Source organism: Ictalurus punctatus, chromosome 26 (genome assembly GCF_001660625.3).
Source record: "Ictalurus punctatus breed USDA103 chromosome 26, Coco_2.0, whole genome shotgun sequence".
NCBI classification, from domain to species: Eukaryota; Metazoa; Chordata; class Actinopteri; order Siluriformes; family Ictaluridae; genus Ictalurus; species Ictalurus punctatus.
In genome coordinates, this window is record NC_030441.2 from 17,639,622 (window position 1) to 17,667,293 (window position 27,672).

Here is a 27,672-nt window from a genome sequence, read left to right on the forward strand (position 1 = left end):
ACACACATAGCTCTTTTCAAGTCTAACCCACACGCCTATTCATCACCGATATGCTGAAGGAGTTGTTTATTTAACATGTATGGAAGGAGTCTCCAGTGTCAGAGCTTTGTCACAGTCAGAACTAAAGCTGGAACTTTAAAACGTTCCAACATCTTCAGGACCGAGGGGTTCACACTTTGCGGTTTGTCAGAAAGACGACAAGCCGCGTCTCTCGTCCTCTTCACTTCGAGAGAGAGAGGGGGAAATAAAGAGAGGCCGGTGAGGGTTTAAAGCCGAGGGTGACTGTAACATACGCGCAAACAGGAAATGACTCGTTTCACGGACGTTCCACAACATTAAACAGAACTGCAAACTGATCAAAAAAAAGTACGACGAGACTAAATTGTAATCCTTGGCAGATTGCTGTGGTATAAGAGGAGTAAGAGGAACGCCGCCGTTACAGGAGGTTGATCACCTTCAGGGGGTGGCAGCAATGCATCCGTTTCACACATCACACCATTCTATGACGGTACGTTTTATATAATGACGAGGAATGGTTCATTCCGCACTTATATCCAGTTTTTGTTTACAAAAAGGGCAGTGTACTGGATTAGAAACGTGTCTAATTAGATGTTATTAAAGGTGTATTAGGTATTTTTAGTCTAATTTTGTTCAAGATTACACCTCGAAGACCTGAACCCTAGATGGGTTTGATGTTTGAATCTTTTGGTGTTTTGTTTTGGTTTTTTTTTCTCACACACGTTCACTAATCCCTGCCTCCAGAATCTACGGCGGCCCGGAGGGTGTTTATAACCCGCCTGACAGGACTCCTATACAAACACAAACAAGCCGTCCGGTCCGGAAGAGTGTTTTCCAAACGGCTTTTCTCAGACACTTAGTACACACTTGTGCTGAAGTCATGGGTTAATCCGGTATTTTTGTACCATGTTGTAAATGTCTTCCTGGTTATTTGTACAAATAAGACTTAAAAAGCGATCGGCTATTGCACCTTTAAAAGTGTTACCTTTCTCATCCTCGTCGATGCGCAGCGCCACTGAGATGAACTCAAACGCCTGCTTGTGATGCTTTTTGATCAGATCTCCGGTGGCATCGCAGTCCTCACCGTCCGCTTGCTTCGGTTTGGTGGCCATGACGCCGCAGATGGGCTTGAAAAACCAGGCTAAAAGTGAACACAGACCCGACACCACCAGCCCGAGCACTGAATAGAGGGCCAGGAGCGGAGAGAAAAGGACTCGAAGGTTGTAGAAACGCGGAGGACGTTCAGGATGATGATGATGATGATGAAGCACCTCCTGGTCACAGGTGTCCTCGGGTTCAGGCCCGAACCGGGCTGCGGTTCTCTTCTTCGACTTCACTCTGCTTCCATGTGCTGAATTCATTCACATTCACTGGGCAGAACGCTTCCATAACCAAACTAATCCGCGTCCAAATCCCATCTACTCCAGTGTATTCACTAATATTCCGAGTTCCTGCTTCGGCGCGCGTATTGTTTACACTTTGGTCATAGACAAAAAGCGCTGTCAAATACGCTCTACGGCCCCCGTCCGTACTGCGCATGCGCGGAACTTTTCCCCCACGCATGCGTACTCGCTAGCCAGCCTAAAGAGAGAGCAGAAGTCGGAAAAAAGCAGGAAGGAATTCGTTCCCATGGTAACGTTCAGTGTCTTCGACCCATACGCAGCGATCATACGGATGCCTTTTAGCTTACCGTGACTATGAACTCGTTTTTATAAAACATTCAAATATATCTGCAGTCAGAATCAATAGATAAATAGGTTTTGAAAGGCTGCGGTACATAGTCATACCGGCAGATGGAGACAGAGTTGACAGAATAAAAGAAAGAGGCGCACCGTACGGTATTTACCTCAAAGAAACGTTAATGGAGGTTTAAAAATAAATAAATATATAAGTTGGAAATGAAGGCGATGTTTTAAGTTACATTCGGTGCTGTGTGTGGTATGGAAGTAAGTGCTTTAATTTGACTGCTGTGAGTGCTTTAAGCTTGAGGTGTTTTGTCCTCTTTTTTTTGTCATAAACCAGACAGAAAGTACTTGTTTAAAATGTTTTTGTTTTTTTAATAGATACTAATAGCTACTGCATGCTCAGACAGTTGTTAGAAGTCACCAGATGACGCCATGGATTAATTTGCATATTCATTACATGATCATTTCCATATCAGAACATGGAATAGAACAGAATGGAGTAGAATAGAATAGAATAGAATAATTGGGACAACAATGAGACAAACAAACAGAGATTGGTCATTGGAAACAATGGTGATCAGTGATTGGTCGCTGAGAACAATGGTGATCAGTGATTGGTTGTTGGGAACAGTGGTGATCAGTGATTGGTTGTTGGGAACAGTGGTGATCATGTGAGCTGGAGAGAATGCAGAACAGTCGCTCATATCTGCTCAAGAACTTGCTAGCTTTGTTGCTAGGCTCTTTTCAGAAATAAAGTCAGTAAAGGGGTCTAAATAGTTGCCATATCTAGTGACAAAGTCACTAAATTGGCAACACTTGCCTGGGCATTTTCTCCCTGTGTCCACATGGATTTTCTCCATGTACTTGAAGATAAATGAATGCTAGTTGCCTGTGTGCAATTATTTTTTGGCTAAACTCTTTAAAGTTACAGTCTGGCATTCAGCCTGGATAGTCATATAGGCGTTGCTATCGGATCATGGGCAAAGTTCTCTCTGAAAGTTGGATCATCCACGGACTATAACGCGTAAGAGAAAACCAGTCACCCTCTTGTGGCACTCAGACTGAAATGAAGACAACAAACTGAGAACGCTCAGACAAAGTGTCTTTCCTACTGTGTCATTGAGACAGGGCCACACTTCTCCTCAGACACTCCTGCGATGCTAAAAATCACACTACAATAAAATGTATTGCAAAACAAACTTTTACTTATTTGGGTAAATCAGGGCAGGTTAGACTGTAATACACAGAGAAATATTTTCTTTCACAGACGCACCACACTTGCATAAATTTTAATACATTACACTCCAGCTGCTGTATTCAAATTAGACCACCTAACACACCAACAGCGAACATTAGAGACATCAACACTGCAGTCTGAGATGGACACTCATGGAGGAATGGCGACGGAAAGGAAGAGTCTGTTTTAGCACAGGGAGCTGATCTCGCTCTTGCTGCAGCCCCACTTGCAGCAGGCGTTGGACAGGCCCACCACCACGTCCCTCCCTTTCCTGTCGGAGGTGCGCAGAGCCTCAAGGACCTCGTCTGAGATGAGTGAGCGTGCCGGGCGGATGAACGCTAAGCTCTCCGGACCCTCACTGGCCAAGCCGTTCCCCTCCGGGTCAGCCTGAGCTTTGTAAGAAAGGCGAGGGATGAGTTGGGAGCTCCAGCTGTCACTGGCCTCATCATCGTGTGTGGAGAGAAAGTCGCTGGAGAAATCACCTGAGAGGAGACAGAGAGGAATGGAGAATTTGATTTTAGCAGTAGAGATGATGTGCTTGCTCTTCTGTATGATTTCAGGAACACAATATGGTGCACAACACAATATGATGACTGAATAAACAGCTCAGCTTATTAAAATAAAAGTAGTAGAAATAAAATAATAATATGATAAATTATACACGCCTTGGGGTATTTACTTATTTTAACCACTGTTATGACATATTCACCATCATTAATCACAAAATAAATATTATTTTCGTTAAAGGAGCAGATTTCGCGTGTAGATTTCTGTTGACCTTCCATTGATTTCTGTTGTTGTTCTCCATCTTTTACACAAAACTGAATCTTTCTTTTATCCCGCAAACATTTTCAGTCCCGTGCCAACCCAGACAGTTTTTGCTTTAGGAACTTCATATCCACCCTCGTATGAGACGTCAAGTGCCATAGAGCCGAAACAATCAATGTTAAAGATGTTACACTCTTCGATTTCTTAAGGGTTCTATGGATAGTTGGTTTCTAGCTTTCTAAAGGGTTCTGTACTATTAAGAAAGGGTCGATCTAGAACTGTAAAGGGTTATTTAGTTTGACCTACTCTGGAACGTCTTCTTTTCAGTTCCACAGGAAAGATGGTTTGCATATCAGTGACGTTTACAGGTAGGATCCCATTAGGAAGCCAAGAACCCCTAACTATACAAAGGAGCCTTGAGAGTATACATATTAAGTTTCATAGAGCAAGTCAGGGTTCTCCCTGAGGAACTCTTTAGTGTGCTACACTCTCATACACAAGGGTTCCTCAAGGGTTTTAGTATACTTAAGGGTTCTTAGGTCTCGAAAGTGGTTCTGCTCTCTGAAAAGAAAGCCCTGTGCTGTTGGGGACAAACTAAACTACCTTTTACAGTGTTAGATGGAAACTTTTTTTTTTCCACTACTGGAGATACGCCTATGTAATTAATATAATTGTAATTATAATATTATTATCATTATCGTTATTGTTTTTTTCTGTCATTATTCCTCAATTTTAAACAATTAACGCTGAAGATTTCGAGTATTTGTTTTTTCCTTTGAAATACATGGACAGAATTTTCCTGAATTGGAATTTGAGCTTCCAGTTGATGATGTCAAAAGGGGCATTACGGCAGCTGACCAATCAGCAGCTTCAGGTGAACTCGCTTTCAATGGAATTGTAATTGTTCTAATGCTGCATTTGTGCAAACTTGTAACTGAGAATTTCCAATCTTTCGCTAGGAAGAAAAAAAAACACCCCTCAACTCAGAATTCCTACTCGGAAAGTCAGGAGTCTCTTCAATCCTGAGTTCAGTAAGTGACAAACAGTCCAACATGGCAACTCACAGCATTAACAGTAAAATTTTTCTTTTAAAAAGTAGAGCTAGCACCGTTCCATTACCCACTATTAGTACCGAGCCCGATACCAGTAAAAAAAATAAATGGTTTAATGGATATCAGAGAAAACATATCAGATATTGTTGCTAGCAAAAGACGAAGACGGAGGCATCCATGTTTTTCCCACTTTGTAGCTGGAAAGCACAACTCGCCAGTTAAGTTGAACGCAGCATTAGAATCTATTGCCCTTAAGGGTTCTCCTGTTTGTTCCTCTGGCAGAACTCTTAAAGCCATACAGTCCTACAATGGAATTTCACAAAAGGTTCCTAGTATGAATACTTTCGGAAAACTACAACCGTTTTAGTAGAGAGATTGTCTCTGTCTTCTCACTTGTACATTGCTTTGAATAAAAGCCAAATAAATCACTCTGAATGTAAAGAAATGTAACGTAATTCATTTGTCAGAAAGATTCAAGGTGAACCTGAAATACACACCGTTTTCTCCTGGCATCCCCACGGATCTTCTCCAGCGCGAGCCTCCACAGGTGAAGATGACGGCGCGGATGAATTCCCTCCCGCACAGCTTCACGCCGTAGATGGGGTGACCCTCGGTGGCCTGAGCTTGGCACACCAGCATCACCAGCAGGCTCAGAGTCAGCGCGATCTCTTTATACATGACGGCACAAACGGCAAGAACTGGATGAGAGAACTGGATAGCAAGATGAGCAAAGATGAGATGAAATTGTATCAGGTCCCACGCTGGGTTTCTCAGCATCCTCAGAGCTCTTTTATAGTTCCTCAGCTCTCCAGTATGACCTATTCCTCCCCTGGTGTCAGTCAGACAGATAGTGACAGAGACCTTTAGTGGGACAAAGGGCTGGCCTGGAACTACTTTAATTAACCAGAATCCGGCCTTCAAGGTTACGTCAGAGGAAATGGCCTAATCTTATCGTTTGTGACCTTTTAAGATAACACACATACAGACACCAATTGGGGGACCACACACACACACACACACACACACACACACACACAAACACAGTGTGTTACCCTGATCACTACAAAGTATTCAACTCGATGAAAGTAGACTAACTATAAAGTAAATTAATTGATGAATTTTGGTTGAAAAGATTTTGGGTGAGGCAGACATTCATTACTAGCCAGCTATATTAGTCTCGTAGCTCTAGTACAAATCTAAAGAAGCAAGCGTTAGACACCAAACACGTCTTGACTGATCGACTACTTTTGGATAAGCAAACATTTGGTTTTTCACTGAAAAATTTTCATCCTTTTATGGGGTGTAGTGCTAATCATGAATGCTAATTACTGCTATGCTTTCTAATAAAAACAGAACTGTTTATTACATTTACATTTACGATGAAATGGTTATTAGGAGGTTATTAATAAAACGAAATATGTCTGTGATTGTAATTGCCTTCACAATCATCGCAATGGAGTCAGCAAAACCAAACCAAACCTTCACATGATCTAAAACGTGACTAGATTAGGTTACTCCAAGAGGAAGATTGCATCATCATCCAGTGCCAATTGGTAAATGGTGCACTTATATAGCGCTTTTAGCGCTACACTGTCTCATTCACCCATTCACACACACACACTCACACACCAATGGTAGCAGAGCTGCCATGCAAGGCGCTAACTTGCCATCGAGAGCAACTTGGGGTTCAGCGTCTTGCCCAAGGACACTTCGGTATGTGGAGTCACGTGGGCCGGGAATCGAACCACCAACCCTACGATTAGTGGACAACCCGCTCTACCACCTGAACCACAACCGCCTGATTGAAATAATTTATAGTGTTTTGAGGGAGAAATTGAGATTTTGTCAGAAAATACTTTCAAATAAATGTCATTCTGTGTATCACAATACGCCCAGAGTGTTATAAACGCTGACCTTTGAAAGGCCAAAGCAAACAAATATGATATAAAACAAGCACAGAAGATTGGACAGCATGCATGTAGTACATCATAGCCATTATAAAACATTGTCTGGGGTTTGGGACATAAAGTTCAATTTAAGAGATGTAATCTGCAGAAAAAAAAGGGACTCGTGCAGTATTTCAACCTGGGCTTCATGAACCCGCATTGACCTTTTAGTTCAAAGATAAGAGACATAAGAGGTAACATGGTGAGGTGTGGCTGTTTTGTCGTCGCTTGCTAATCAGAGGCCTGTAGCTGCCTATCAGCAATCGTGCCGAGCCACTCGTCTGTGAAATTCACTTAGCAATTTGGCATTCATAGATACAGAGGCAATGTGTGGACCGAGATTATTTTCTCGTCTGCTATCTTATTGATTTACAGCACAATGCATTTTTCGAAGAGTTTAATTAAAATGCCACAGAGCCATATCAGTGTGTTGAATTGCTGCCTAGTTCCAGTCAGCTCATCCACATATTCATATAAGAAAAACCAAACAAACAAACAAAAGTTTCAAATACAGCCTTTAAAAGTGTTTGTTTATTCTTTTTCATCTCCAAATAACATTTCTAAACTTTTGTCTCACACCATCAGGACAGTCTGTCATATTTAAGGTGATCAGTTTTGATTGACTGACTGAACGTCAGGAGGAAGAAAAAAAATAATTGGGGGCGGGGAGCGTTTCTTTTACGTAACGACCCCCGTTGATTGACAGGCGCCATCCGCGAATGAAATGACAGCTCTGAATTGGACAGGGAAGCCAGCCAATGAAACAAAGTCAAGCCCGGGCGCCTTTGGAGCACCGCACCAATCACAGCTAAGATGAGGGCGAGACTTGGACGGGTGGGTAGCAACAGTTGCCCCGGTGAGGACGAGGCGCCATAGTCACGGTAGTCCTGGCGACAAGAACCAAGCAACGGGAATCAACAACAACAACAACAACAACAATTTAAACTATTAAGGAATAAAAAAAAACCCCGCAAACAACCAGTACGAATTAGAAGGTGAATATTATGGTTTTGTTTTACGCAGTCTTGTGATTTTTAAAAAAAACTAGCAACTGTGTGTGTGTGTGTGTGTGTGTAATTTTGTTGAGCGCTTTAAAGCGGGAGCTAGGCGGAGGTAACCAGATCCTCACAGCTTTCTGAAGGCTGACGGTCGTTATGACGATGTCAGATCCGCGATAGTGCCACAAAATGGCGGTGTGGTAACACGAGAGTGTTGTACTTTTACTTGTTGGCTTATTTAGTCGGCTAAAAAAAAAAAAAAAAACCCAAAAAACCCATAAACCTTGCTGTCCAAACTGTCTGGGTGGGAGTGCTTAAAGGGGAAGCGTGAGCTCAGGCTTCAGAGTGTCATGTCAAATGACAAATAACTTCTGGACTTTATTATTATTACTTTTTTTTTTCTTTCCAACATAGCTTTCTCTTGAAGGAGTGTCATGTCCTCATTCTTCTCTCTCTGCGCGTTTTATAAACAGTCGTATGCGAAAAGTCGTTAAAAAAAAAGTTTAGGCACTCGACTGTGAAAGTCGTCGAAGGCAGTGTGGCGAACTGGGGCGGGGCTTGTCGGGGTGGGCGTGGTCGCAAGGTGAAATGCGCATGATTGACGTGTCTCACAGCTAATCAGCATTCTCAGCGAGAGTTCTTCGCGGAAATAGCCTTGAAAAGCAGCACGAAATTTATTAGAAACGGTAAAATAATATCTATCATCGTTAAAAATATATAACATTCCAACAAGATAATCTAATTTATTTAAAATGTAATATTTTACCTGCTTCATCACTATTGGACTTCCTCTGGTTGCCTAAAATACCCATCCCCCCCCTCCCACTGTTTTTCTTATTTTTTTAAATAGCATTACTTCAACAATTTCAAACTATACATAATATTTATAAAGTACTTAAAAAATATTTACCTGGCCACAGCCATTCATGGTCAGGAGTTCAAGAGAGTCAAACTGGTGGTGCTCTCAAGGTGGGCGGGGCATACTCTCTCTCCCCCCTGTCAATCACAGCGATATTATCCAATCGCAGGCATCTGTGAGGTTATGTATGAGGAAGAGGGCGGATAGCGCTTTCCTCCGAGTGTGTTACGCCACCCTGTGACACCGCTCGAGCGGCGATTTGAAAAGATGTGGTTGGCTGGCTTCACGTGTTTCCGAGGAACCACGTGTTAGCCTTCATCCTCCCTGGTCGGTAGCTGGTGGGTGGGAATCCGCCGAGACTAAATTAGGGATAAAATCGGCATGGGGGGAATGTTCTGGGGGGCCGGGTGATATATCGATATCGTGATGAAAGATTACGCGATACACTTTTATGAGATATCGTTGGGTATGATGTATTTTTGAAACATTTAATAATTTTAATAACATTTAAAACATTTAATAATTACAAATTAAATGGAACTGAGTAGAAGATCATCTTCGTCTTTGTAGGCGTTAAGGAAAAGTATCGTCAAACTCGGTTTAACATTTTATTTTAGTTTCTCTTACTACTAGTTTTAGCCAAATTATATACCGTGATACGTGCGTCGCAGAAATATCCTCAAGTATTGTGATATGATATGACATGATATATGATGTGATATATTTTTGTCATATCGCCCAGCCCTAGCCTTAACTAACGAGCATTCCGTCCATGATTAAACTAATTCAACGATTACGAATATGTGAGGCCAGGTCAACTGATTATCAAGATCATATGCAGTAACTACATTTGGATCAAATAAGCATCGATTCGGGTGTATTTAATTAAGTATTTAATTAAGTGGCCTAATATGACTAATCATATCTAGTTCGCATCAGTCACAGGTCGATACGAGTGAGATTCCAGTAGCACTGGCTCCTCTAATCATGGACGCGATCGGTCCGAACCTGTGACGCTTTGATGTTTATGTATTTTGTAAACCCACGGACGCATGTAGTTCATGCGTACGTCTCCCTGAATCCGTTCCACACAAAAGTGTTGGTAAATATACAATTTTTTGGTGATGAACACTTTTCAACCCGAACACCTGAATAACAACGTCATCCGAATTAGCGTCCAGAAGTTTGATCGTCACGCGTCGAGCGCAGGCGGATTTTGTGAAATCGAACCGTTTCTCATGTGTGTCTGTGTGGAACAATGTGTTTAGTCACGAGAATTCCATCACAAGACCAGGCAAGTAAACGCCGTCTATTTGCAGCTGATTTAACGTAGAAAGGGGGGCGCATTGTGAAACCAGTTCTGCAAGCTCCAGACATATAGAGCCTTCAGTCATCTCCCCTGATCGTCCAACAGTTTTCTGCGCGTGTGTGTGTGTGTGTGTGTGTGTGTGTGTGTGCAGGATCCCATAAGTGTTTGTTTGCTTGTTTTCCAGCATGTTCTGAACCTGGCCACGGAGGACTGGAGGCATTACCGGTGTCTGCCCAGTTATTTGACATCCAATTAAAGACAATTATGACCATTAACAGCTCCTTGTAGTGTTCAGTAGGTGAGATGACGATGTGTTATGGATGACGTGGTACTCGGGAGTGTGTGCTGCTGTAGGAAAATAATCAGCGACAGACAGGGTGGTGCGATGAAGCGGAGTTACTGTTACTAGCCGCGAGTTGATTGTTTCCCTATAGGAGTGCATCCTGACGTGTTTTTATTCCTCTTACACCACAGCAATAGGCCAAGCGGTTATTATTTATTTCATTGTTATGTAAAGAACCACGGTTATCCGTTTATAGTCACATTTAATGTTGCGGAAACAAGTTTTAAAGTATCGGCTCTAGACAGTCGTTCACTCTCCGTGATAAACGAATAAACGCGGCTTAAAAGCCGCGAAAAGCGTAAAGACTTTTATAAACTTTCCCGTGGAGGAAAACTCAAAGCAACGGTTTTAATTCGAAGCGCTGATATAATTCCCTAATTTAAATAATTAAAATTTTTAAAAAAAAAGTCTCGCTATAGATAGCTTCACCAGAGCAATGTTTATAGGTTTTTCATTGTTAAATATCAGACGATTTGTGTTAAATAATAAATACAATACATTTTTAAAAAATCCGTTAATTGTTAGGTTTACATTAAGTTGCGTGTCTGGCATACAAGCCCTTGTGTAATGTGTTACTATAGAAACGCTAACATGTAAGAGCTCTCTCGAACCGCCGTGCGGGTTTAGAAAGTGAATCAGCACCGTCTGACCAATCAGAATCGAGTATTCGGACAGACCGCGGTATGAAAGATACGATGTCGTGTCGGATGATGTGCGGTCCCTGCTCTGTGAGCCGAAAAAGAAAGAACACTTTGGCATCACTTCACTATTGTCAGTTTCTCTGTCGGTTCCTCTTATCTTCATAGACACACACACACACACACACACACACACACACACACACACACACACACAGACAGCACTGGGGTTAACACAGTGGCCTTCAAACAGGAAGTAACTTCCTTTACGTTCACACAAGTGTCACATGTCTGGTTCTGCTGCACTGTTTCTCTCTCTCTCTCTCTCTCTCTCTCTCTCTCTCTCTCACACACACATACACACACACAGATTCGTCAGAAATCACACTCGCTGCCCGCTTTATGTGTGTATTTGTTGAGATTGAGAAGCGGGGTTGAACGGCAGCCCTGGATAAAGCTGCAGCATTTCCTCCACGTGATTTTCACTTCAAAACCACAAAAGCCTAAAAAACATTTCAGACATACAAACACTTCCACTCTTCAGACAGCTCTTTTTGTAATCGCAGCCTAAATGCTGCATAATCCAGCAAACCAACACAAGGTAATGATTAACCCAGTTAATTCATTAAATATAAACGCTCGACCATGTCACGGCCTCACCCTGACGTCCTGCGTTGACGTCGTTTTATTATTGTTTTATTATCTTTTTCATTTCAGTTCTCCTGTTCCTGTGCTTCCCAGTGACGCAGGACTTTAGCCGCACTCTTAATGGCGACTCCAGGCTACACAGAGGAGCTCCAGTCCTCCCAGCCTCAGGGGGGCAGCGTGACCACGCCGAAAAGCGGCCAGCAGAAAGCCAGTCCCACTGTCACGCCCGCGTTCCTGCCGGACATCCAGAGCTCGTCCGGCTCCTCCCCTTCACAGGCAGGCCTTTCCTCTAGAATAACGCAGACCACGCCTCCGGCGATCCTCAAGAAGGCCGTTCTGGCCACGCCCACTCAGGTTACAGCGGCGGTGGCACAGTACGAGATTCCGAGCTCCGCCTCCGGGTCCAGCAACGGGCAAAACACACCACAGTACATAGTGGTGACCGTTTCAGGTGAGACGTAGTGGCTGAGTGGTATCTCTCTCTCTCTCACACACACACACACACACAACTGGGCACGGTTGTAGTTTCCACTTCTAGTCACACACTCTGCACATCTACATGTTTTCTCCATTTCCTTTCTGCGCTTCCTCCAGCACCCTGGGTCTTACTGTAACTTCTGCTTTTGGGAAGATTAGAAGAAGCATATTACTGTGTGTGTGTCACTGTGTTGCAATGCTGCATGTTTATTTGTGGCTACTTCTATTCGCAGAGAGCCGTAGGAAGTGTCCCACATCTCACGTTACCCCGAATCCCTCCGCCGCCCCCTTACCGCCCATAATAACCCGTCGCCTGCTCATTTAAAAAAAAAAAAAAAAAAAAAAAATCACGTCTACGTGCTACGCTATCACCGACTTCACGCCGAGACGCCGAAGAAACGAAAGAATCCCAGATGTTTAGTCAGATTAACGTTGGTTAGATTGGATCTATCAACTGAAATCTAACAGAGTTGAGGGAGGAAAAAATAAGCAGCAGGTAATGTCAACGCTGTTGCTAAGCAACTGGAAAACATACAGCCAGCATATGCAGCCTAATGACTGAGGGGAAGGTGAGTTATCTAGCTAGCAGGTCTGGTGATCGGACCTTGGCAGTGTAAATGACACAGACTTGTCAAGAACGCCAAGGTTTACCTCAGATGTGCAAAATGCACAGTAAGGTTGAAAATACACGCAGATTACACGCAGATTACACGCAGATTACACAGTGAGCTGTCAGAAGTTCACGTTTTTAAAAAAGATCTTTCATTTAGCTTGTTGTTTATTTTATGATTAGGTTCTAACCAGTCAGAAGAAGAAACAACCGCAGTTATCTTATCGAACAAGGGTTCTCTTACAGATTGTTTTTTGTTGTTGTTGTTTTTGTTTTTTGTTTTTCACTTCACTGCCCCTCGGATCAAGAAATCGGGTCCTGCCCTCAAAGCCGACGTGAAATTGAGATCATAACCCGTTTCTCTCTCTCTCTCTCTCTCTCCCGCCACAGATTTCCTGCCGAGACCACTCGCTCGGCTCAGGAAACGATAGACTGCCAAAAAAAAACCCCCCCCCAAAAAAAACCAAGATCACAGCAAGTGGAACCATCTCGAATATAGTCGCAACCTTTATATGAGATTACAATAAAATCATTTTAAGAGTATTAAACCTCTTTCTAGCCCTTTTTCCTCATTTCAAGCTTGAGACGGTCTTGTCGTGTCGGGGGAATTTCGCTAGATTTGGGCATTTCTTTCTAGACAGAAGAAAAATGACCCGCCGGAGGGAAGTGTCTAGAAGTGTTAATCTAATGTCAGTCTACACTACACTCGACTACCTGACTAGACCGTCACCTGATTTAATACAGATGAGTCGTGCGCAAGTGGCCCAGGTGTATAGCGACGGGTTAGTCGCTCTTAACGCAACGCACTAAAAATGAGCTCCTACACCCTAAAACAGTTGAACCTCCAAGTAAAAGTGACACGCATCAGCTCCTGAGCGCTGTAACGGGAATAACACAACAGGTAGCGCGCAAAACTAAAGTGTCGTTCCCTGCATCTGTACCGTCTCTCTCTCGTCCAGACTCGCTCTGTCCCTCTATCTGTCCATCTCCGCCTCGCTCAATCCGAGCGCCGTGTTTATTAGAACATGAGAGTGTCCTGCCGGCTGCGGAGATTAGCCCCTCAAGGCTGGCCTCGTCCCGCGCCGTATAAGAGGAGAAAGAGGCAGAGAGATGCTCGCTTCTTTTCCTCTTCACTCTTGCGCGCTCTCTCTCGCTCTCTCGCTCTCTCTCCGTCTGTTTTCCTGTATTTTGTAAAGCCATGTTCTACAATAGCTGCATGTACAGCTTCGACTCGGCGTACCGTGAGTACCAAGAAACGTGGGGTTCGTGTTTCCATCGAGCTGTTCTTAGATTGTGAGGAGATTCTGAGAAGAAATACAAGTATCAATAATCTGATCTGGGTTAAAAAACGCCGGAATCAACGTCGAGCATTTTTCCAAATCCAATCCGCCGAGTCGTAATTTCTACAAATGTTTTAAAAAAAAAGAGAGAGAGAGAGAGATTATAAAAATTGCATTGAGTTGTTTATTTAATTCTGCCCTGAATCAGATATTTCACATGACCGATCTTTACGTTTACTGAATTTACACAAAAGAACCGGTTTAAAAGTTTACACCCCTTTGATTCTTAATACCGTGCGCCGTTACACATCGACGACACCATGCTTTTACGTCGAAACTGTGAGAGGTCTTCACGAGTCCCTCGTTTGCAGTTAAACCGCCCACTGTTCTTCGGAATAAATCCTCCGGGTCCTGCACATCCTTCTGCATATTCGAGCCCTTTCCAACAGCGGCTATACGATGTCGAGATCCATCTTTTCACACCGAGGACGACCGAGGGACTCCACTATCACAAAAGGCGCAAACGTCCACCGATGCTCAAGAAGGCGACACGACACGTTAAGAGCCGGGGGTGTAAACTTTTGAACAGGATGATCGGTGTAAATTGTGATTATTTTGTCATCGGGAAGCATGTAAATATCTGATGTAGCTTCTGAAGGGCAGGACTACATGAAAAGGAAAGAAAAAGAACTTTAAGCAAAAAAAAAAAAAAAAAATATTGGCACCCATGATCCTGTTCAAACAGAAGCACGAAAGAGAATAAAGGTAACGAGGCGTCGTTAGCACGACGTCGACATTAAACGCAGTAGGTGATCTTCGGACCGCGAATATTGGTGTAGCTTAAAGAGAAGTATCTTCGATGGAGACGGTAGAGACACCGATTCATCCTTTCCTGTGTTTCTCCGACATCATCTCTCCGAATCGAGCAATCTTTTTTTTTTCTCTTTCTCCCATTGTAGTTAGTGTCGGTTCAGATCGTCATTCCATCCTATACTCCCGTCATTAGCCGCATGAAATAACGACAAACTATAGATCCTCACCCTCACCGGAACATAAGCATGCTTTTAGTCAAGTCGAACAATGTATCTGATATCTGATATTAGTCACGTAGATCAGATTTAAAACAAAACACAAAAGAACCGGGCTCGGTGGATGTGGTTTGGCCTTCACTAACCGTCCTTAGGCAAGTGTGCTCCTTTTGTTTTTGTATCTAAGGCTATAAAGGAGGAAACGTGTTTATCTCGCTCATTGAATCGCAGGAAGGACACGTATGGCAGTGTTACAGGTCCCAGCGTGTAGCGCTAACTCGGGGGGGGGGGGGGGGGGGGGGATTGGAAAATTTCGCTGTTTTTTTTCCACACACATTAGTGGAATAAAATGTAGGATACTATTAACCAGAGTACTTAATATATATATATATATATATATATATATATATATATATATATATATATATATATTTATTTATATTTATATGTATATATTTATATGTATGTATGTATGTATAATTCACTCAACACATTAGTTCAGACAGGAGGTTTTTATTTATTTATTTATTTATTTATTTATTTAAATGTAATGTTCAATTAAACGCAGTTTGTTTTCATTAAAGGCAGTCCATTGGATTTTATGAATCAGTTCCAGCTTTATTTCATTTATGTACACCCCCCCCCCCCCCCAACTTTTTTGAGCCGTGTCGCTGCCGTCAAATTCGAAATGACCTTATCCCCCCCCCCCCCCCCCCCCTTAAAACGGTACATTTGCTCAGTTTGAACATTTTATATGTCTTCTATGTTCTATTGTGAATAGCATATGGGTTTGTGAGATTTTGCAAATCATCGCGTTCTGTTTTTATTGACATTTAGTTACATTTTACACAGCGAATTGGGGTTGTAGCAAAATGAATTAAAAGAAAGAGGTTAACGATCAGGTAGCAATAGATAACGAGGAATAAGAGATGAATAGGAGAATAGTCCTCTGTGAATAGAAATATTTCTGAGTCTTGCCTCACTGGTTGTCCCTGAGACGGAGGCAGGATGCAATAAATTTGGCTGTTGCTAGAATTTCACTTTTCTCTCTCACCTCTGTGTGTGTGTGTGTGTGTGTGTGTGTGTGTGTGTGTGTGTGTGTGTGTGTGTGAGTGAGAGTTTGTTTGTGTCTGTTCACTCCTGGAATTCATGCGTGATGCTGCATGTTTTCTGGTACAATATATTTCTAATTGCTGTGTCTTACCTGCTCAAATAAAAACCCAAAGCTGTCTCTATATTTGTAGAAGGATCTGTCCATTCGAACGACTCCGTGTCGGACTCCAGTCCGCCTCCCACCGTCCAGACGGGTGTGCCGACACACGTGGTGCAGACTGCACAGGTCACACACACACACACAACTGACTGACTGACTTCATTCTCAGTGCATCATCCTGCTGCTTCTAGAGCTCTGAACATGTCCTTCCTGTTTCCCACCAGCAGAGGTCAGTAGTGCAGACCACAGCCAAGAGCGGCCAGCATGGAGTTGGCAACCTGCACATTACTCCTGAGGTGAGCTTGAGATAGCTGGAAGGTTTTAGTACCTGAGCAGAGCCCAGTGTATATATGCATCTACTGTCTATTCTTATTGAACGAGTCCTTTAAGTGAATCAGTTTAACTGAAACACTAACGAAATTTTTCTTTAGTTTGTTTGTTTTTCATTTTTCATTTACACACGAGTACTCAGCTGCGTGATCAACACCGTATTTCCGGATGCCCCTCTGAGCACACAAATCAAAACGTCAAAATGATTCACTAAACGATTCACTTGCAGTGAGTCATTGAGTCATGATGATGTTCCGTATTTAAATATTCAGTGTCCTTTTATATATATATGTGTGTGTGTGTGTGTGTGTAGATCTCTCAAGTAGGGCATGTCTACTCCAGCCAGGTTCAGTACGTGGACGGAGACGGCAACTACAACACCACACCCATGTGAGACACACACTTGTGTACTTTTTATTTAATCCTCCTACTGGCCAATCAGACACCTGATCAGTTGTCTCCTTCTGTCTCTATATGCTTCTTAATCTCAGTCGTTCCAGCACGTACCCGTTCACAGAGTCCTCCCTCTACGGCCAGGCCACGCCCTCCGGCCCGTACTACGATGATCCGCCCACGACCGTGTCACAGGTCTCCACCCCCGTGACTTCGCAGCCGGTTTCCGTGACTACGGGATTCTCAGGGGGTGGTACAGGGGTTACGGTCGTATCTGGAGCATCGTCTTCGGGTGGAGGGGGAGGCGGGGCCGGATCCGGAGTTGTTGCTGGGGGCGGGGCTGGGAGTGCCTCCAGCGGAGGAGGAGCAGGGGGTTATGTGGTTCCAGGCAACTACGTGATGGGAAGCGCAGGCCAGAATTACACGCACAACATTCGTGCCTCACCTGCTACTGTGAGTACACACCAACTGGTTACAGGGAAACACCTGTATTACAGACTTGTACATGATTAAAAACACAATTTCATTGTCTAAACAAATATTAATGTATGGATTAATGTATGTGTAGAGTTGGATTTAAAATTATGTCAATGGCTGGTCCTCACAAGGATATTAAGACAAACGTGTGTGTGTGTGTGTGTGTGAAGGTGCAATGGCTGTTGGATAACTATGAGAAGGCAGAGGGTGTGAGTCTGCCGCGCTGCACGCTGTACTATCACTACCTGCTGCACTGCCAGGAGGCCAAGCTGGAGCACGTCAACGCCGCCTCCTTTGGCAAACTCATCCGCTCCATGTTCCTTGGCCTGCGCACCCGCCGACTCGGCACCAGGTACACATGCATACACACGATGTACGTCGGTCGTCTACACACACGGAACCACATACGTGCTAAGAAAATAGCCAGTCCTGAGGAATCGGTTGTCGTGAGACCAAAACAAAAGCTTCCGAAACCCAGTGTAGAATATGAAGGTGGATCACAGAGGAGTTGAGGCTGGTGATGATTATGTACCAGAATAATTCAGCCTAAAAGCCAGGTTGCCTCTGCCAGAAGGTTAAGACTTGGCCCCTAGATATTTTGGAGGATTTTGTTCCTTACTGAATAACTGGAGGGGTCGGGTGAGGTGTTCACCATTCTTAGAAATGAAGCTATGTACTGTCCCTATGTGTTTAAGGTAAACATGCAATCATAGAATTTGTTTTAATGTAGGGTGCCAATAATTATGGTGTTCACTGTACGGAAAAAGTGGTAGTAAATGTACTCACTTTACAGGCAGACTGTCCTCTATGTGAAACCCAATAATGTATCTCTGTGTGTGTGTGTGTGTGTGTGTGTGTGTGTGTGTGTGTGTGTGTTTCAGAGGGAACTCGAAGTACCACTACTATGGCCTTCGGATCAAGAGCAGCTCCCCCCTGCACCGGCTCATGGAGGACCAGCAGCACCTGGCCATGAGACAACAGCCCTTCTCGCATAAGCACAGGTGTGTGTGTGTGTGTGTGTGTGTGTGTGTGTGTGTGTGTGTGTGTGTGTGTGAGATGTAATACACATTTATCAGAGGTCCATTTAAGAAATGTAAGACAACTCAACCCAGAAAGGGAGTTGGACATGTTACAACAACATATAGAGAATATAAAGAGAGAGCGGAAGTTAAACAGCGATCAACATGTCTGTAAAAATATACACGTATTGCCCGATTAACTACTAGTGCAAAAGTAATGGCACTGTTTAATCCGATCAGCAGTCTATTTTAATTTAAGCCCCACGTTTCCACCTGGCCGTGTGGATGCGCCATTTTAACTTTCAGCACCAGTGTGAAGCGATTTTGTTGGGAATGCATTGATCCATTGAATGACTGAATATGAATTTTAGTTGGCTGTCTCGGTTAGCTAGCGGATGAATCCGAACGAAGCAGTCGATTCCATGGCGAACGATTTGAATCTTTAATGCTGACTGATGAAATGTGGGTTTCTTGTCTGCATTTTTTTTTTTGATTCGTTGGACTTTGTTTTGTAGGATTAGACCGGTGCAGAAAGTTGAGGGAATGACCAATGGGATGGGCATGGGGGTGGGCCAAGGAGCAGGCCAGGGGGTGGGGCTGTTTGACATCAGCTCCCACATCCAGCAATATCAGCAGTTTTTGGGTAAACACACACACATTGTCTTACTATCTTTATGAGGATAATAATTCCATTGACATAATTATTAATCTTTTATATAATCTCTCTCTCTGTCAGATTCGTCTCGTTCTCTGCCTGAGTTTTCAGAGATTGATCTCCAGGGAAAGGCCCTGCCAGAAGGGATTCTTCCGGAGCATATCCGAGCCTACCAGCAGCTCTACCGGGAACACTGTGAGGTAAAACATAGTGTTTCTCATATATATATATATATATATATATATTGGGGGGGAAAAAGTACAATCCTCAGCTTGCACATTCGAACCCATCACATTCAAACTCGTGTTAAATACTAATTCATGTACACCTGCCATCAATTAAAATGACTGATTAACCCCCAAATAAAGTCCAGCTGTTCCTATAGGATGCTCCTGATATCTTCTTGGTAACATTCAACTGGAAAAGCCACGGGCCACAAAGCGCTTACAAAGCAGGCACGGGGTCTCGTTGCTGAACAGTATCAATCAGGAGAGGGTTACAAAATCCTTCCAAGGCACAGGATGTACCACAGAACACTGTAAAGATAATCAAGAAGTGGAGAAAACATGGCCCGACGGCGACACCACTAAGAACAGGATGTCCTTCTAAAATTGATGAGAAGATCAGGAGGAAACTGGTCAGGGAGGCTGCCGAGAGGGCTACAGCGACATCAAGAGAATTACAGCAATTTCTGGAAAGCACTGGTTGCTCCCTAAATGTGACAACAATCTCCTGAATTCTTCACATGTCTGGGCCATGGGGTAGGGAAAGAAAGAAAGAAATGCTCCAATCTCCCAAAAGCATGTAGAATAATGCGTCATGGTCTGACGAGACCAGCGATGAACCTTTTGGCCGTAATACCAAAAGATATGTTTGGCTCAAAAAAAAAAAACACAGCGCATCACCAAAAGAACCCCATCCCCACGGTGAAGCACGGTGATGGCAGCATCATACTGCCTGTTTTTCTTCAGCTGGAACTGGGGTGGAGGGAATAACGAATAGCTCTAAACACCAGTCAATTTTGGTGCGAAACCTTAAGCACGACAACGATCCGACGCAGACCTCCAGATCGACAAAGGAACGGCTTCACCAAAACAAGTTCCAGGGTCTGGAGTCCAGACCTAAATCCAATCTAAAATCTGTGCGGTGACCTGAAGAGAGCTGTGTGCAGGAGACGCCCAGACGCCGTCTGACCGAGTTGGAACGCTTTCGCAAGCAAGAATGGCAAAATATTGCTAAGTGAAGACACTCCACACCGATTGGCTCTTACACAGACGGATTGAATACTGTGATAAAATCTAAATCTGCATCAGCTAAGTATTAGTTTAGGGGTGCGCAAACTTATGCAACCAGGTTATTGTACTTTTTCTTTAAAAAAATGTATAAAATTTTTCATTTTCCCCCCTAAAATGATTCTTATTGTTCTTCACTTTAATTAGCAGGTTAGAAGTTTACGATAAAGGTAGAAAAAGTCCTCACATGATTTAGCTTGGTTATCTTGAAATGTGTACCTTTTTTGAAGGATGCGGTTACTATGGAAACTGCCTCCTGAATAGATTATAGTTAATGTGTGTGTGTGTGTGTGTTTCAGGCGATAGTGGATGTGATGGTGAACTTGCAGTTTCCTCTGGTTGAGACTCTGTGGAAAAGCTTTTGGAGATTCAGCGAGGGGCAGACTAATGAAGCACTCGACCTGTGAGTGTCTCTCACACACACACACTCACACACACACATACGCACATTTAGAGTACTAGCTATTCAATTCAGTTTTATTTGTATAGCGCTTTTTACAATAGACGTTGTCTCAAAGCAGCTTTACAGAAACGTATAAGCACGGTATAGAGGTTTTAAATGTGCGAATTTACCCCTATTGAGCGAGCCGCTGGCGACGGTGGCGAGGAAAAACTCAGAGGAAGAAACCTCGAGAGGAACCCGACTCGGAAGCGAACCCGTCCTCATCTGGGTAACAACGGATAGTGTGAAAAAGTTCATTATGGATTTATATGAAGTCTGTTTGGCCGTAGAAGCAGCCGTAGTCCCAGCAGTCTGGAATTAGAGTAGATGAGAGCTCCATCCAGAGGTAGGACATCCGAAACGGATAAGGCAGGCAATTGTTTTTGTTATCTCCTATTAAGGTGGAGAGATAGCGATGCTAGAAAAGTCTAAGAGATTGTCTATAGTTCAGTAGGCTCTCCTCCCATGCCGTTTGAAATACTACCAGTTTGGTTTGACGCCATTTACGTTCTAATTGTCGAGTGGTCTGTTTTAAGGTACGCGTTTGATCGTCATACCAGGGTGCCAATTTTTTCTCTCTAATTAATTTTCTTTTTGAGTGGAGCCACTAAGAGTGTCGACTCTAAGCGTTCAGCCGCCTGATCGACGGCGATCCAAATCTCCGTGGAAGTCTCTGTAGTGGGTTACAAACATTTTTTTGTTAGGTACTTGGGAAAACCCGAACCCCACCCCCGCCACCCCTTCCCCCACCAACGCTCACACACTCTCGGTTTCCGTTGTAATGTTAACGTTCCGCTCGTTACAGTCACAGCGAATCCGAGAAGCGGCTGCCGAAAGCATGCCTGGTTCTGCTGTGCCAGTACGAGCCGGTTCTGCAGTGGAGCCGCAATTGTGACAACACGCTCTACCAGATCCTAGTGGAGATCCTCATCCCCGACGTGCTCACACCTATACCCAGTGAGTAACACAACTCTTAACTTCCCTGATGTGCTCACACCAGTACCCAGTGCCATTTACACACGTCTACACACCCCCACACGGCTCGGTCCGTCACGTTGTCACGTTCGTCCTTAACAGGTGCCTTAACACAAGCCATCCGCAACTGTGCCAAGAGTTTGGAGAACTGGCTCACCGGTGCCATGATGAACATTCCGGAGGAGATGGTCCGCATTAAGGTCTCACGCAGACATATACGCTCATACACACCGTGGGCAATATTTTGACGTACATGTTCTATAGAGCTGAGAAAAACTAACACAGACATTTGGTGCACATGTACACAGAGGAGTTTGGGTATAAAACACACACAGAAGTGACTGCACGACACTCAATGGAGTGTGTGTGTGTGTCTGTAGGTGGTGTGTGCAGGAGCATTTGCGCAGACATTGCGCAGATACACCTCTCTGAATCACCTGGCTCAGGCGGCCCGAGCCGTGCTGCAGAACTCGGCCCAGATCACGCAGATGCTCAACGACCTCAACCGAGTGGACTTCAACAACGTGCAGGTAACACACACACACACACACACACACACACTGCACTTAAACGATTTTTGGATGACTATTGCATAGCTCAAGGAACACGTCCTCTCTCTCTCTCTCTCTCTCTCTCTATATATATATATATATGTATATGTATATGTATGTGTGTGAGCAGGAACAGGCATCATGGGTGTGTGCATGCGAGGAGCGCATGGTGCAGCGGATCGAGCAGGACTTTAAGATGACGCTGCAGCAGCAGAAGTCTCTGGAGCAGTGGGCCGCGTGGCTGGACAGCGTCGTCACGCACGTCCTCAAACCCTACACGTCCAGCCCGTCCTTCACCAAAGCTGCCAAACTCTTCCTGCTCAAGTGGAGCTTCTATAGGTCAGCACACACACACACACACACACACACACACACACACACACACACACACACACACACACCCCCTAGCAGTAAAGTGAATTAAGATATATTGCCCAGTGGATTTCACAGTTATTGGCACCCTTTAAGAGAATGGTAAAAGTGACTATAAAATCGCACACACTGTTCCTTGTGTATACGTTTATTTGTCTATTTATTGTAAGTTTAAGTGTAAATGTTTACATCGTCCAAACTGAGCTAAAACTTCCCACCATGTTTACAACCATTTTCCGTGTCCTCCTGTCATAGGGCGCCGTTACTTTTGTCTCGGCTAATCTTCAGGCAATCTGTTTTGGATCACTTTCTTTCAAGTCGTTAATTAATCTGAAACGACCGAGACTCTCGACGTTTCCGTTGCGTTTCTTCGTATTTAATCTCGACGGCGTGTTCCGTGTATGAACTCTCAACCGTTTATACGACTGGAGCACACAGTCAGAAGCTAAATGTAGGACACGGACTAGAGGTCGACCGATCGATTAATCAGCACCGATAACTGACCGCCGGAACTAGCGGTTAATCTGAAATAAAACCACAGGGATAGTTTTTCCCGGGTGCGACCGTTGAGGAGCGGCTGAGAAGTTATCTCGTTAGACAGCACGAGAGCGGCCTCTAGAGGCGAAATAAAAACCATCACTGACTAATTTCGTCGTGTTATTTGAAGTGTTTTTGATTCATTTTGGACGTCTGTTTTTATTTGTTATTTGGAGCATTACTGTTCAGTTCAGTTTGGATGTATGTTTTATTTACCTTAATATTTATTAATAGTTCATATATTATATTATATATATATATATATATATATATATATATATATAATTTTCATGGTGCAGTCAGTATTGTTTATTTTTGTACTAAAGTTCAGTAATGTTTTACTTCGTGTGTTACGTTTTCATTCAATATGTGTTAAAAACTATCGGTTGATTAATCGGTTATCGGCAGGTAGGTACCGCCCGACTCCAATATCGCTCCACCTCTAATACACTTTAGGATTTTTTTCGTGAATGCAGCGTATTTAGTGTAAATATTTACACCAGTGGATAGATCCAGCTCATCTATCCACTCAGTACCGCCCCTTTAATTCAGTCTTTAAACAGATTTATTGGCATGTAATGTGTAGTACAACACTACTAATCCCCTCCTCTCTCTCTCTGTGTGTGTGTGTGTGTGTGTGTGTGTGTGTGTGTGTGTGTGTGTGTGTGTGTGTGTGTGTGTGTGTGTGTGTGTGTGTGTGTGTGTGTTTAGCTCAATGGTGATCAGGGATCTAACTCTGCGCAGCGCGGCCAGTTTCGGCTCGTTCCATCTCATCAGGCTGCTGTATGATGAGTACATGTATTACCTGGTGGAGCACAGAGTCGCTCAGGCCAAAGGAGAAACACCCATCGCTGTTATGGGAGAAGTATGTACACGCGCGCACACACACACACACACACACACAAACACGTGCAAACAGAGGCACATGCTGTATACGTTGCTTTGGGATGTCATCGGGAATGTTTACATGCTGTGGAGTTCCACAGGGCTCTATTTTAGGACCGCTGCTCTTCTTACTTAACATGCTACCTCATCTAGGAAAATTGTGTGTGTGTGTAAATAAATGTATCTTTTGTTTTTTCAGTTTGCCAACCTAGGCCGGAACGACAGCGCAGCAGATGCAGATAAAGGTAACGCACCTCCATCACAACCTAGACCATCGTCCTGAATCCACACGTTCATTGTGTTTACAAGCAGCAGCCATGCCGCGTGGTAGAAATCGTGCTGTTGATAATATGGTGGCGCGCCCAGGGGTTCGGTCAGCAATCCATTCCAAATGTAGTATTACCCTTTCGTAATTGACCGACACGTGTAAGAGGAACCGGCGAGGAATCCACTTGTTTCCCAGCAACAGCGCTCCTATGCGTGTAACCACTCGAATATCGAGTGTGTTCCGAAAACAATTTCCGTTTCGAACGCGCCGATAAACCGCTATCATGAGCCTAACGTCAGCTGTGTGTGCCGTAGAAGAGGAAGAAGAGGAAGAGGACGAGAGTGACGAGGACCAGATGCCTATACCGGTCGACGCGAATGCTGTGGGGGAGGAGTCTCTGGAACCGCCCGCCAAATTAGCCAGGACGGACCTGTTCAACAGCACTCACAACTAACACACACACACACACACACTATTCAACACCACTTACAGCTCATACACTCACATAGACCTGTTCAGAGATTTATTTGATATGAACATTACACATCACTGATCAATCTCACACACACACACACACACACACACACACAGAGATATATTATACAGATTTAGCTTTGTGTTCTATCCTCTCTCTTAGTGCCATGCAGTCGTTTGCCTTATTCATTATTGCCTTTTGAGAGAACTGTTCTATCTGCCACAGTGTATCAATGTTTAATGCCTTAAATTATGTTAAGCGATATGCCTTATATACTTCATCACAGCCCGTTTGCGAGAGTATCTACACGCGTATGCACACACACTGCCAGTCTGAACGTTGTTGTTTTGTTTCGTTTTAATCACGCTCACAATCCAAAAAAAAAAAAATTTCTACTACGACAATTGTTTAGTTTATATCAAACGCTAAAACGTAAAGTTCTAATGCGTCGTCGTCCCTATAGTAACGGCTCGTTCGCGGGGACGCGGTGTAATCTGAGCTTTAACGTTTTCTGGAAGGAGGTTGTTCGTTTAACGTTTTAAGGAAGGAGTGTCCGGCGTCGGTGAGTTTTCCGACACGGGGGAAAGTATTCCGGGTTTTGCACTTTACGGTTCCTGACTTTTTAAGGAAGAGTGAGAAAGGGGGAGAGGCTGGTGAGGGAACGGACGTGTGTCGCTGCGGTAACGCGAGAGGACTTGTCTTGAAGGTTAAATGTAACTATAACTGGATAATAAGCACAATGTGTGAAAACCGGGGTCGTTGGATAGTCGCTGGAGAGGAACGATGGCTTAGAGATCAGCACGTTTGCATCACACCTTCAGGGATGGGGGTTGGAATCCCCGGCTCCGCCCTGTCTGCATGTTCTCCCTGTGCTTCAGGGTTTCCTCAGTATGCCCTGCCGTGTTCTATTCCTTACCCAGGCACTCTCGAATCCTTTCGAGCTCTCGATTTTTTTTTATTAAAGGTGAAGTTTCTAATCTTTACAAACGTCGTCTAGCCCCACGACTGGTGTATACATTCGCATATACGCGACTTGTCTTGACACACAATTGCTCTGGCTAGTTATTTTAATATTTTTCCAACCTGGAAGATTGACCCCAGCGTATATTTACTAATATATCGGATATTCGAAAACCTTTTGACTGGCAGTGTGTACAGGTGCATCTCAAAACATTCGAATATCGTGGAAAAGTTCATTTTCAATTTTAGATTTCACTTCGTGTAACGAAGCTAGGATCTACGAACGTTCTACTTCTTGAATGAAACGACAAGAAAATAATCCTTTCCCCACGATATTCAAACTTTTTGAGATAGACAGAGAGAATGCCTGCTTATGTTTTAAACGATGACGCGTCAGAGTTTTGGAGGTCGAAAAAAGGAGAGAGAACTACTTCTTTTTTATTTTTTTTATTTTCATTTTTCGGACATCGTGCTCTCTCGGACTTTAGCTGCCCGGTGCGTCGGCTCGTTTCCTCGTCACTTCGCACAGCCTTAATTTCCTCCATGCAAGCTGCAGATCTGTCTCCGCTTTCCATAACGGCTTGTCAGGGTTAGCGTTAACCCGTGCTACGAGTCTAACTTGGTCCCGCTAGCTTTGACGCATCATTAGAGACGCCGGCATGTGCTTTTCCATGAAGTGATCTTTTGTGGCGATCGAGATATCTTGACCACGGGTCGATGGGACGTAGAATTTGCGAACGAAATCACCCACAGTCGTCGTTTTCGCAAGTCATGATTGTCTCGTGCGGACGCTAACATGCTAGTAACGTTTCTGTATTTTATTTTATTATGTTATTTTTTCACGTGATCATGTTTCCGAAAAAAACGAATCAAATCGAAGCCTTGGAGATTTGTTTACGCTTGACGCCCTTTTGAGTTGCAGTGTTATTGTTCATGCTTTTGTATTTTTTTTTGTTCTGCATGCTTATTTTGCCAGAAGAGAGATTTAAGCTCGATGCCTCGGTGTAATACTTGTACTGCTTGTGCCTTTGGAGAATAACCTCTGACTGCAGAGATCTTTAAACATATGAATAAATTAAGATGTTCTATCGCTTACTATGCTATCTGTTGTGCTTGTGCAAAAAAAAACAAAACAAACCCATAGCTATGCAGTATAAACACCACGGTTCTCCCAGCATTCACGCCTCCAGGCCGTTCCTTCATTTCATTTGCTTGGATCGCCACGTGCATCTTTCACACCCATCCGTTCTGCACGTCTGCACCTGACCGTTCCCTCTCAAAACACGCCAGGAAACGTGCAAGCAGTAGGCACGTGTCGGTGTCGATACTTTGCTGATCTTTTGTCAGATTTTATGCACAATATCACGAGATTGTACTGAAATATCTTAGTAAATGTCTCCATAATGCTCCTTTACGTTTATTAAAATAATAAGCACCTTGTTTTCACTTCTCTGCCAAAAGTAATTATACCTGATTGCACGGAATAATATTACGGTTTACGTCATCGAAATATCCATTTAAAACGGTAGTCGTGACTGAAATTGCGAGCGTGACCGTCGTTTACGTTTTACGCCACATTATTCAAGGGTCTTAACTGAAATGTGTAAGTATTGTAATGTTTTATATTACTTACCTAGGGGACATGGGGAGCTTTAAAAAGTTGATGGGCGTGGCCAGGTGGATGGTTCCAAAGAACGGAGGGGGCAGGGTTAGTTCTATAGCTTTAAAAAGTTGAGTGGGTGTGGCCAGGCAGATAGCTTTAAAATGCTGAAGGGTGGGAACAAGTGGACACCTCCAGGGAGCTGGGTAGAGTCAGGTGGATAGCTTTTAAAAGCCGAGGGGAGAGGGACAGGTGGGTGGCTCCCGACAACGGCGGGGACGGCTCCGGAAAACCGAGGGGACAGGGTCAGGGGGATGGCTCCAGAGAACTAA

General features: G+C 43.8%; 3 protein-coding genes across 8 annotated transcripts in view; 1 reads left to right on the top strand and 2 right to left on the bottom strand.

Moving 5' to 3' along the window:
* Positions 1-1,567, bottom strand: part of spast (spastin) — an 11,682-nt gene extending 10,115 nt beyond the window's left edge. For both annotated transcript variants that reach the window (XM_053676280.1, XM_053676279.1), the window contains exon 1: positions 1,004-1,567. In XM_053676280.1, the coding sequence (XP_053532255.1) occupies positions 1,004-1,379 (376 nt within the window). In that variant the 5' untranslated portion in view covers positions 1,380-1,567. The remainder of the gene's footprint in view (positions 1-1,003) is intronic.
* A 397-nt stretch (positions 1,568-1,964) lies between these two features.
* On the bottom strand, positions 1,965-16,325 carry rln3b (relaxin 3b). Of its 3 annotated transcripts, none has more exons than XM_053676287.1 (3): positions 16,101-16,325; positions 5,258-5,471; positions 1,965-3,422 (listed from the first exon to the last, which is right to left on the bottom strand). In XM_053676287.1, the coding sequence occupies exons 1-3, from the start codon at positions 16,152-16,154 to the stop codon at positions 3,127-3,129; spliced, it is 564 nt and encodes a 187-aa protein (XP_053532262.1). In that variant the 5' UTR covers positions 16,155-16,325; the 3' UTR covers positions 1,965-3,126. The 3 variants fall into 3 exon arrangements, with proteins under 3 accessions (XP_053532262.1, XP_053532261.1, XP_053532260.1); XM_053676286.1 differs by lacking the exon at positions 16,101-16,325 and adding an exon at positions 8,615-10,049 and having other exon boundaries at positions 5,258-7,593; XM_053676285.1 differs by lacking the exon at positions 16,101-16,325 and adding an exon at positions 7,836-8,403 and having other exon boundaries at positions 5,258-7,593.
* Positions 7,550-26,835, top strand: rfx1b (regulatory factor X, 1b (influences HLA class II expression)). 3 transcript variants are annotated; one of them, XM_017457420.3, is made up of 18 exons: positions 7,550-7,701; positions 11,571-11,952; positions 16,141-16,235; positions 16,337-16,405; positions 16,753-16,829; positions 16,931-17,285; positions 17,480-17,661; positions 18,191-18,310; positions 18,844-18,971; positions 19,065-19,183; positions 20,575-20,678; positions 21,523-21,674; positions 21,795-21,892; positions 22,073-22,222; positions 22,374-22,582; positions 23,864-24,017; positions 24,237-24,282; positions 24,620-26,835. In XM_017457420.3, the coding sequence occupies exons 2-18, from the start codon at positions 11,622-11,624 to the stop codon at positions 24,757-24,759; spliced, it is 2,529 nt and encodes an 842-aa protein (XP_017312909.1). In that variant the 5' UTR covers positions 7,550-7,701; positions 11,571-11,621; the 3' UTR covers positions 24,760-26,835. The 3 variants fall into 3 exon arrangements, with proteins under 3 accessions (XP_017312909.1, XP_017312911.1, XP_053532259.1); XM_017457422.3 differs by having other exon boundaries at positions 7,556-7,701; positions 11,595-11,952; XM_053676284.1 differs by lacking the exon at positions 7,550-7,701 and adding an exon at positions 11,269-11,454.
* Positions 26,836-27,672: the final 837 nt, after the last annotated feature.